Source organism: Hibiscus syriacus, unplaced genomic scaffold (genome assembly GCF_006381635.1).
Source record: "Hibiscus syriacus cultivar Baekdansim isolate YM2019G1 unplaced genomic scaffold, ASM638163v2 tig00116944_pilon, whole genome shotgun sequence".
NCBI classification, from domain to species: domain Eukaryota; kingdom Viridiplantae; phylum Streptophyta; class Magnoliopsida; order Malvales; family Malvaceae; genus Hibiscus; species Hibiscus syriacus.
This window is the reverse complement of record NW_024063479.1, coordinates 1,185,319-1,196,691: the sequence shown is the minus strand read 5'-3', so window position 1 is coordinate 1,196,691 and position 11,373 is coordinate 1,185,319. Positions and strand designations below refer to the sequence as shown.

The window sequence follows — 11,373 nt, the reverse complement described above, 5'->3', positions numbered from 1 at the left end:
TATGATTTCCATCCAACCAAAGTAGATCGCCTTCCATTTTATATCTGCAAAAAAAAATTAATTAAATAAAATATTAAAAAATTAAAATAATTAAATAAATTACTAAAAAATACTAAATATAATAAAATATACCTTAATAAGATAATATAAGAGTATTTGAGAGAAGTTGAGAGGATTTGGTGTGATGAAAGTGATTGAAAATAGGGTATTTATAGGGAGGGATGGTAGGTGTGAACAGGCGGGGGTAATTTGGTAATTAAGGGTATAGCGCAGGCCAAGGGCCGCACCTTTCTGACGCGTGTCAGAATCACAGGTAAGGCGCGGCTTCTGCTCCGCGCTATACCCTTAATTACCAACCTGCCCCGCGCCATACACACCTGTATCCATGTCAGCATAAGGCGCGTCGCAGGGGGCGCGCCTTACCCCACGTGGCGTCAAATCAGCGTATAGCGCGCTGCAAGGCGCGCGCCTTACTACAAAGGGTGTTAGATCAAAAAATATAGTCTTACCGATATTAGATCAATAAATATACCGATCACCAGTGATTTTTTGAAAAAAATGCCATAGATTCAAGCAAAATAGCTATTAAACAATAACTTTAGTTTACTAGAGACATTTACATCTTTTAGCTCGATGGAAACAAAATGATTTTCTAATCCCACTCTTCTAGAAGGATCATCTAGAAAGCGAATTGTTTTGAATGCATTTAGACAAAAAAAAAAAGCTAACATAGATGTTATGGGCCGAATTCTTATTTCATTTCGCTCCTGTCTTATTTTTTTATTTTTTTATTTTAATATCTCCATCTTCCGATCAAAGGTGATTGTGAATTGATTTTGTCACAACTTAACTATGAAGTTACCGTTTATGATCATGGGTCCATGCTAATATAAAAGCACCCGTTTAAAAATTTAAAAGATAGATAAATCAATAAAATAATTAAATAAACACGAAATATAGACGTAAAGTCAATTCAACTTTAGAAAAAAGGTATTATGAGAACAAAAAATGTTTTACAAAAATTAAAAATTATCCATATTTTTCATTAATAAATAAAATTTATTAAAACAAAATAACACAAAAATCGAAACATAAGAAAATTAAAAAAATGAAAATGATAATAAAAATAACATGAATTATATTTAACACCGATATGTGTATATATCTTTTTTGAAAGAGTTGGAATCATATTCATATATATTTTTGTTTGAATTGTCCGAGTGATTATAAAATAATATATTATCAGAATTTTCTTAATTAATTTATGTACATATATCCGACAGATATAGTTATTTGAATTTAAATCCTCTAAAGATAACAATATATTTTTTACCACTAAATTCATTAAAGATTCTTATAATTTTAACTTTTAATAATTTAATAATTTATATTAATTATATTTTGCATATTGCATTCACATTACATAATCCCAATATTATATCTCTCTACATCACTACATGGTAGTCTCATGCCTTGCTTGTGAACAAAGTATTCTACTTTAGCTTTAAGCTTTTACCATTAAATACAAATTTTCTCTCCCTCTTTTACTCTCTTTGCTTCACTCTTTTGTTTTCCCCAGAAAAAAAATCAAAGTCTCCCTGAATCCATTCAAAGCTCCAGTTTAACACATTCAAAATCAAACCCATAGATTTCTTCTCTGCAAAGATCTGGATCTGGGTATGGAGGCAAATTCTCTTTAATTTCCCAGTTTTAATCGAGGTATCAGATCGAAAGTTCGATATTAGAAGTGTTTGAAAGTGGGATTTTACCGATGGAATCGGGCACTGGTTCTCGTTATGTTCATCAGCTGCTCGGAAACTCACCGGATAAGCAAGGAGCCGATCATCCTGACGCAGCAGCCACCACGAGTTCCGGAGGAGGAGGAGAAGGTATGACTCCGGGAAGAAGGCCACGTGGACGTCCGGCGGGGTCGAAGAACAAGCCGAAGCCACCCATAATCGTTACTCGCGACAGTCCGAACTCACTGAGATCCCACGTGCTCGAAATCTTGTCCGGTTCCGACATAGTTGATTCGGTTTCGTATTACGCGCGGCGGCGCGGTCGTGGAGTTTGTGTGCTCAGCGGAAATGGTGCCGTCACGAATGTTACTTTACGGCAACCGGGCGCTCCACCTGGAGGTGTCGTAACACTACATGGTCGGTTCGAGATTTTATCTTTAACCGGGACTTCTCTTCCACCGCCAGCGCCGCCGGGAGCTGGTGGATTGACGGTTTATCTCGCAGGTGTTCAGGGTCAAGTAGTCGGAGGGAGCGTGGTGGCTCCGTTGACGGCTTCGGGTCCGGTTGTATTAATGGCTGCATCGTTTGCGAATGCTGTTTACGATAGGTTACCGCTTGAAGAAGAAGACCCACAACAACAACAACAACCACCCGTAGCTTCACAATCGTCTGGATTGACTGGAAGTGGCGGAGGCAGTGGAAACGGTGATGGCGCAACCGGAACCGGCGGCGGCGGCGTTCCTTTCTATAATTTGGGATCAAACATGGGAACTTATCCTTTTCCAGGTGATGTATTTGGTAATTGGAGTGGTAGTAATGCAACAAGACCTTCCTTCTAATGTTCACTGTGAATCCAAATCAAACGATTTCTTGAATAAAAAACAATGTTTATAAGTTCTGGATTTGTTCCTTTTTGCAAAACAATGATTCCTTGAAGGAAGAAGAGTGATTCTATTCTTTTTACTGGGATTTTCTCACTTTCCAAACACATGATTAATTAATTTATGTATGAACAATAGAGGTTTTCTAAAACTACATATAAATATATACTGTTCTAGAGTTGTCTTCAAAATTCAAATAATCTTCACAAATTAATACTTGGGAAGAGCTGTTATTAATCATTTGAATTTAAAATTTCATTTATGATCATTCTTTGCATCTCTGTGTTGAATATTAAGAATTGATATAACATAAATTTATAAAAATTTAATTTGTTCATAATTTTATATGTATAATCTATTTAAATAAAAGTAGGATTAATATATAGTTGTTTCATTTGTCACATATAGTATTATATTAGGGTTTAGGGAAGCTTGTAATATCATAAATAGAACCCTAAAATTCCTAAAAGTGGGAAATGGGAGAATTTTAGTTTTGGGACTTTAAAAATATTGGAAATAGAGAAATATATAAAGGACGCTTAGAAAGAAACATTAGAGTACATCCATTAGAGCAACATAATATAATTTAAAGAATAAAATTGCAAATTAACAATTAAATAAATGTACGAACATTTCATTATTTTATTTTTTTAACAGTCTTTGTGATTATTAGATAATATACATTCAAATTTTTTTTTAATTATTAATAATACGTACACATTCTGCATACTAGCTATTCATTTATCTTATTCTTAATACATGAATAGATTTTTTATTAAATAACTTATTGTCTTTTTTTTCATTTATTGTATTCTTGAATTCTTTTTGTTGACTTTTAGTAACGTTGTTGGATTTTGATGGTTTCTAAATATTATGAACTTACTTTATAAATAAGCGAGAAAGAGCAACATTAAGTAGGGAAAAGCAAAATATAATAAAAACTGTTAAGGTAGACATATATAATAAGATGTATAACGTCATCTTATATAAACTCTCAAACCTCTCTTTGCCACCTCTATAAGAAGTGACAATAGCCTAAGGTAAGATGAATACTCTGCACTATGTTAGGGTTATTTATTCTTGAGTTATACTTATTTGATAACGAGACTCGAGACTCGTTTTAAAACAATACATCTGAGATGAAAAATGTAACATCCGCATACATACCTAAACATTTAAGTACATATTTCTACTCTAACAAGATCTTGATAATTTAAAAAATAAATTAATATGTAATATATGGATTGTATATAATTTATACCGTAAACGAAGTGGATGAAATTATATTGTTAACTTCTTAGTATATATAAAGTTTGATATGAGATTATGATTGAATCTATCAACTGACTTTAGTGGTTAAGAGAAGTGTTGTTATTCTTAAAAGTTCTGGGTTTGAACAATTATATTTATAGGATATATATACATTATCAATGATTAAGAAAGATTGTGAATATACATTACTTTATAATTATTTCAGACTATTAAAAAATATTGATATTGTTATTAACTTCTTAGTATTGTTGCTGAAAAAGCTTCGATAAAAATTTAACATTATTTGAGAAGTTTTAGTGCTTATTTTGCCCCATGAGAACATGTTTACATTAAATTATTAAACTATCATGTTATTTGATTATTAATGGGTTAATAGTCATCTGCGCCGAAATCAAAGTTTAATGTTAAAATTAAATTTTTTAAAAATTTAATAATAAAATTGAAATAAATCTTAAAATCTAGTGATATTTTAAGTAGTTTATTTTAATTTTTTTAGAATAACCATTGTCGCAATTAGTATTTTATTGTAAGAATATGTCATCAACCTCATAACTATATCAACTTCAAAAAGAATATTATTATGAATCCTGACAAGAAAATTTCGATAGAAAATGCTAACGGTCTCAATGATTTGAATAAAGCTTTTAAATAAGAACAATAGAAAGATTTTATTTTTTTAACTTTTTTAAGTGCATTGGCTAAATATAAAAACTTCATTAAATTTCAAGGACTAACAACATATTTTGACCACTTTAAAACTACAAAAGCTTTTTTTCTTGAATAGTATGGTAGTTACAATGTAATATCTATTTAGAATCTTTCTTAGTTATTGACAATGCACGCATATCCTACATAACTGTTTGAACTTAGAATTTTTAAGAAGAACAACATTCTCATTTAACCTCTGAGATCATTTGACAAGTTCGAAACTAAAATAACTTACTCCTTTTTACGTTACAAGATATCATAAAAAAATAAAGTCTTTATCGGTTTAACATTGGTATTAAATTAAAACATTATATATATAAGTATTTTTTCCTCGCAATATGCTATCATCTATACGGATGGACCGAAGGGGCGGGTGAGGAAGTCGCTCCACTAAAAATTTTAATTTTTCTTATATTTTAGAATTTTTGTATATTTTCTGTTGATAATATGTTTTCGTTCCCTAAAATATTATAAGTTTGTTTCCCTCTAAAATTTTATACATTTGTCCCAGCGTAAAATCCTTTATCCGTCCTTGATCATCCATGCAGTTATACCAATTTTAACAACAATAAATCAGTAAGTAAATTTCAATAAAAAAATAAAAGGTTGATGAGTAGAATATAAATTTTACATTGACGGGGTAAGATATTTAATTTTTAACTCTTGAAGTACAAGGGCTAAATATCAAACTTTACCAAAGTATAGGTACTGAAGGTATATTTTGACACATAAATCTTTGTCCTCAAAATCACACCAACCAAACTGGAGGAATTAATGCAGGAACCACAGTTTTGTTTGGACCATAACAATGGAGAAAATCTTCTGAGACACTGAACTACCTTCAACGCGAAAATCTCCACAAGACTCGTGAAACAGTTGGTGGGCTTATTAGTACAAATAGGACGAGTTGTTCCATTCCCACCATTGAGTCATCTTCAACCTTTCCCTGTCATTCATCTCTGAACTCAGCAAAATAATAATTTCCAGGCCTAATAATTTATCAAAAAGCTTGGAAAAAGTTTAGTGTCATGGTGAGGAGATCCCTTCTTTTAATAACGTTGACAAGGGAAAGGTGATTTTGTTTTGTTTTTTTTTTTATTGTAATTGTACTGTTTTAAGTTTAATCAACAATGGCGACATCGTCTCAAAAAAATAATAAGGGGGGTTCGAGCAACTCTCCGGGCGGACAACAGGTGAAATTCGCCCGCCGGACATCGAGCGGCCGGTACGTTAGTTTGTCGAGGGAAGACATGGATATGTCGGGAGAGCTGTCGGGGGATTACATGAACTACACCGTGCATATCCCGCCGACGCCTGATAATCAGCCAATGGATAACTCGATCGCCTCCAAGGCTGAGGAGCAATATGTGTCGAACTCGTTGTTCACTGGCGGGTTCAATAGCGTTACTCGGGCGCATTTGATGGATAAGGTGATCGAGTCGGAGGTTACTCATCCCCAGATGGCGGGGGCGAAGGGTGCGTCGTGCTCTATGCCTGTTTGCGATGGCAAAGTCATGAAGGATGAACGTGGAAACGATATAACGCCATGCGCATGCAGGTGCATAGAAACACTCTTGCATACACGTGATTTTATGTCGCGTGTAGAATTTATGAGTGACATTGTTGTGTTTTTCCTATAGGTTCAAAATCTGCAGGGATTGTTATATGGATGCTCAAAAGGACAAAGGCTTGTGCCCTGGTTGCAAGGAACCGTACAAGGTTGGGGACTATGAGGACGACCCGGAATATACGAATGGGACGTTGAAATTGCCGGGTCCGAATGGAAAAAGAGATGCTAATAACATGTCGATGATGAAAATGAATCAAGGAGGAGACTTTGATCACAATCGATGGTTGTTTGAGACAAGTGGTACTTACGGATACGGCAATGCATTCCGTGACGATTATGGTGACGATGGTGATGAGAGGCTCCAAGGGGACTTGGAGACCAATGACAAGCCTTGGAAGCCCTTGAGTCGTGTAATTCCCATAAAAGCTAGCATCATTAGCCCTTACAGGTATTATTTCGATTCAATTCAACTCTTCAAAAATTTTTGTTCGAATAAATTAATTGATCTTATTATGTAGGTTATTGATTTTCGTCCGATTGGTGGTGCTGGGATTCTTTCTACATTGGAGAATTGTGAATCCAAATAACAATGCCATATGGTTGTGGCTAATGTCCATCATATGTGAAGTATGGTTTGCCTTCTCTTGGATCCTTGATCAGATTCCTAAGTTGTGTCCGATCAACCGTTCGACGGATCTCGAGGTCTTACGAGAGAAGTTCGATTTACCATCACCATCGAATCCGACAGGCCGTTCGGATCTTCCGGGAATTGACTTTTTTGTATCGACTGCTGATCCAGAGAAGGAACCGCCTCTCACCACTGCCAACACTATCCTTTCTATCTTAGCAGTTGATTATCCCGTGGAAAAGGTAGCATGTTACATCTCCGACGACGGTGGCGCGCTCCTTACATTCGAAGCAATGGCAGAAGCATGTAGTTTTGCCGATTTATGGGTTCCATTTTGTCGAAAACACGACATTGAGCCAAGGAATCCCGATTCATACTTCAACTTGAAAGGTGATCCGACTAAAGGCAAGAGTCGTCCCGACTTCGTCAAGGATCGTAGAAGGATAAAAAGGGAGTATGAAGAGTTTAAAGTGAGGATCAACGGACTCCCCGACGCGATTCGAAGGCGATCAGAGGCATTCAATGCAAGGGAAGAAATGAAGATGTTGAAACACCTTAGGGAAAGTGGTGCTGATGCAATGGAGAAACCTAAGGTCCAAAAGGCAACATGGATGGCTGATGGCAGCCATTGGCCTGGAACTTGGTCCAACCCATCAAAGGAACACTCGAAAGGAGACCATGCCGGGATTCTCCAAGTGATGTTGAAGCCACCGAGCCATGATCCGCTCACCGGAAACGGCGAAGATAAGCTCATTAGTTTCACCGATGTAGACATAAGGTTGCCAATGTTTGTTTACATGTCACGAGAGAAACGTCCGGGGTATGATCATAACACCGATGTAGACATAAGGTTGCCAATGTTTGTTTACATGTCACGAGAGAAACGTCCGGGGTATGATCATAACAAGAAAGCTGGCGCCATGAACGCCTTGGTCCGATCATCGGCAATCTTATCGAACGGACCGTTCATCCTCAATCTCGATTGCGATCATTACATAAACAACTGTCGAGCTATTCGAGAAGGGATGTGCTTCATGATGGATCGAGGTGGTGAAGACATATGCTATATTCAGTACCCTCAGAGATTCGAAGGAATCGATCCTTCGGATCGGTATGCTAATCACAACACCGTGTTTTTCGACGGTAACATGCGTGCACTTGATGGTGTTCAAGGGCCGGTGTACGTCGGAACTGGTTGTATGTTCAGGCGATTTGCGTTGTATGCATTTGATCCTCCAAATCCTGATAAAATGACAGTGGCTAAAGAGAATGAAACGCAACCATTGACGACTAGTGACTTTGATCCTAATTTGGATGTGAATTTGTTGCCGAAACGATTCGGGAATTCGACGATGCTTGCGGAATCGATACCGGTCGCCGAGTTCCAAGGTCGGCCACTTGCTGATCATCCCGCAATCAAATTTGGTAGGCCTGCTGGTGCTCTCAGGGTCCCTCGTGAACCACTCGATGCAGTAACTGTTGGCGAAGCTGTTTCCGTCATTTCTTGCTGGTTTGTGCTTATTTAATCTGAACTCGAACTCAAACTCAAACTAAATATAAATCTAGTCCATCAATTCGATTTGTCTGATGTATTATGATTCTTTTTTTCTCCCATTAGGTATGAAGACAAGACAGAATGGGGTGACCGAGTAGGGTGGATTTATGGTTCGGTGACGGAAGACGTGGTGACGGGCTTCCGTATGCACAACCGTGGCTGGCGATCGGTTTATTGCATCACAAAGCGTGACGCATTCCGTGGTTCAGCACCAATCAATCTTACCGATCGTCTCCATCAAGTGCTCCGATGGGCGACGGGTTCCGTCGAGATCTTCTTCTCCAGGAACAACGCCTTGCTCGCTGGCAAGAAGCTCAAATTCCTTCAACGACTGGCTTATTTAAACGTCGGCATATACCCTTTCACTTCATGTTTCCTCATCGTTTATTGTTTCCTCCCCGCAATGTCACTCATCTCCGGCCAGTTCATAGTCCAGGAACTCAACATCTGGTTCTTGGTTTACCTTATGATCATCACATTCTGCCTCATCGGCTTAGCCCTCCTCGAAGTAAGATGGGCCGAAATCGGATTAGAAGAATGGTGGAGAAACGAACAGTTCTGGCTCATTTCCGGTACCAGCTCTCACTTCGCTGCATGCATTCAAGGTCTTCTAAAAGTGATCGCTGGCATAGAAATCTCCTTCACTCTAACATCGAAATCAGCGGGTGAAGATGAAGACGACATATACGCCGACCTGTACTTGGTGAAATGGACTTCGTTGATGATCCCACCCATCGTCATCGCCTTGGTAAACATTGTGGCACTTGTCATCGCCTTCTCCAGGACACTGTTCGGTAACGGCCAATGGAACATGTTCATCGGAGGTGCATTCTTCGCCTCCTGGGTGTTATGTCATCTCTACCCTTTCGCTAAAGGGTTGATGGGCCGACGAAGGAAGACACCCACCATTGTCTTCGTCTGGGCCGGTCTCATCTCCATTATCATCTCATTGCTGTGGATGGCACTTAATCCCGGCGGTATCAACTCCATGGGAACTACGGCCACCGCAAACAGTGGTTTTTCATTCCCCTGAGCAGCAAAAGGCTTCTCCCTCGCCTAGTCACCTTGAATCTCTCGGCCGCCGGTTTTTGTTTTGTTTGTTTGTTTCTTTGTTTTTGGTATATTTTTCTTAGACGAAAACAAATTCAACAATCTCCCTAGTGATTGCCTGTATTACATTAAAAAACTTATATATAAAATTGATTTTTTTATTTTCTTTTCACAAAATTACTATATAATTAGAATAGTGTTTTCTGGGGATAATTCCTGAAATAAGACCAAAAAACTTCATGTGAAAATGTAATTAAAATACAAGGATTATATATACAATTTATGCATAGTATAAGAACTTATGGAGGAATTGAACAATTTTTTTAAGTATCATAAACCAAATCACATCGTCTAAATAAGACAATTTATGCATAGTATAAGAAATTACACTAAGTGGTTTATTGTTAAATGGTTAAGAGTATTTTTAACATATATTATTTTGTGATCACCTTTAGTTTAATTAAAAAAAGAGTTTATATAATACTTTAAATTTATGTATTATTTTTAAGAGAAAATAACCTCAGTGACAAAAAATGCCTTATAATATACGATTTTAACCAACTTTTTTTGGATTTGCCAAAATGACCAACTAAATCGCAATGCGATCGATAATTCGCAACGCGATCTCCGGTATCGCAAATCAGTTTCCAGATTCACAACGCGATTTCCCAAATTCGCGTTGCGATTTCCTAAATCGCAATGCGAATACGTAAACAATGCGATTACGTAAATCGCAATGCGAATTAGGAAAATCGCAATGCGAATTAGGAAAATCGCAATGCGATTACGTATTCGCATTGCGATTTACGTAATCGCATTGCGATTTAGTAAATCGCAACGAGATTCTGACTATCTCAATACTGAATTTCAAATTCGCAACTCGATTTCTGAACTCGCAACAGGTTTTAATTTCGCAACACAAATGTTTTGGGTATATAACTACGCAACAGCAACAACTCATAACCTAAATCCCTAAATCGCAACTCATTCCATCTTCATCTATCACTCTCTCCGGCGACATCCGTTCCTATATCCAACGACATCCTTCCCCATCCGGCAACAGGTTTTAGTTTCGCAGCTCGTTTGTTTAGTAATTAATTTACAATGAAATCATCTAATGTTTGATCATGTTTGGATAGATTTGTGTTTTAGAGGGTCATGGAGAATGTTCATGGTGTTTTACAATATAGTCTTTACCATGAATCTTCAACTAAAACTGTCATAAAAAAAAGTTAACTTATGAAACTCTAATGTTACGTGCAAATAAATTGAATTTAGAGCCCCTAATGGATTTAGGCTATCTTATCAGAGAAATGGTAAAGTTTATTTGTTAACCGCAATGAAGATGTTGAACGATTCATTGCTTACATTAGTGTTTCAAGTGATGATTTACATTGTATGTTGTTGAACCTAGAAGTAGTGAAGTTCGGTCAGTAGCGAGTAGTAATCAACTAAGTTTTTCAACCCCAGTTTATGGTGCTCAAATTTAATGGTTCCACCACAATTTCATCACCAAGCAAAATTGTTTCACCACATTTCCAATACCAAACACAATCTCAAAACCCACAACCTTTCCCTAATCCAAATCCCAATCAACTTTCAGCACCAAATTCCGATTTTCGTATTGACCAGTTAGACGATGATGAGCCAACAGAAAAATTGAGTACTAGTCAGTATTCGAATTTGATCTTGGTCAATACCCGGACTTTGATCTTGGTCATACTCGGATTTGATGATTTTTCAGAAGAAAACAGACCCTGCGTGTAATTTTGGATATTGGTCAATACCTGAATTTTGATGATGAAACAGCCGTTGCCGAGGAATATGTTGTTGATGATAATGAGGAGAAAGTTACGACTGTAAATGAACATGTGAACATCCATTCTGTAATTCATAACACTGAAAAAGAAAAAAAGAAGAAGAAATCCCCAAAGAAAAGTCCCCGAAGAAAATACCACGGGAGTATAACT

At 36.9% G+C, this 11,373-nt stretch overlaps 2 protein-coding genes across 2 annotated transcripts; both read left to right on the top strand.

The window, feature by feature from the left end:
* The first annotated feature begins 1,718 nt into the window (after positions 1–1,718).
* On the top strand, positions 1,719–2,578 carry LOC120188435 (AT-hook motif nuclear-localized protein 25-like). Its single transcript, XM_039191881.1, has one exon. The coding sequence runs from the start codon at positions 1,772–1,774 to the stop codon at positions 2,576–2,578; it is 807 nt and encodes a 268-aa protein (XP_039047812.1). The 5' UTR covers positions 1,719–1,771.
* Positions 2,579–5,529: 2,951 nt separating this feature from the next.
* LOC120188434 (cellulose synthase-like protein D4) lies at positions 5,530–9,401 on the top strand. Its single transcript, XM_039191880.1, has 5 exons — positions 5,530–6,158; positions 6,241–6,618; positions 6,689–7,576; positions 7,649–8,308; positions 8,417–9,401. Exons 1-5 carry the CDS (start codon positions 5,731–5,733, stop codon positions 9,384–9,386), a joined length of 3,324 nt encoding a protein of 1,107 aa, XP_039047811.1. The 5' UTR covers positions 5,530–5,730; the 3' UTR covers positions 9,387–9,401.
* The last annotated feature ends 1,972 nt before the right edge of the window (positions 9,402–11,373 follow it).

Excerpts from the sequence above, each read along its gene's own strand:
- LOC120188435 (XM_039191881.1), top strand. The coding sequence starts at position 1,772 with ATGGAATCGGGCACTGGTTCTCGTTATGTTCATCAGCTGCTCGGAAAC.
- LOC120188434 (XM_039191880.1), top strand. The coding sequence starts at position 5,731 with ATGGCGACATCGTCTCAAAAAAATAATAAGGGGGGTTCGAGCAACTCT. Across the intron at positions 7,577-7,648 it reads TTCACCGATGTAGACATAAG|GTTGCCAATGTTTGTTTACA; the intron begins GTTGCCAATGTT and ends TGTAGACATAAG. Across the intron at positions 8,309-8,416 it reads GTTTCCGTCATTTCTTGCTG|GTATGAAGACAAGACAGAAT; the intron begins GTTTGTGCTTAT and ends TTCTCCCATTAG.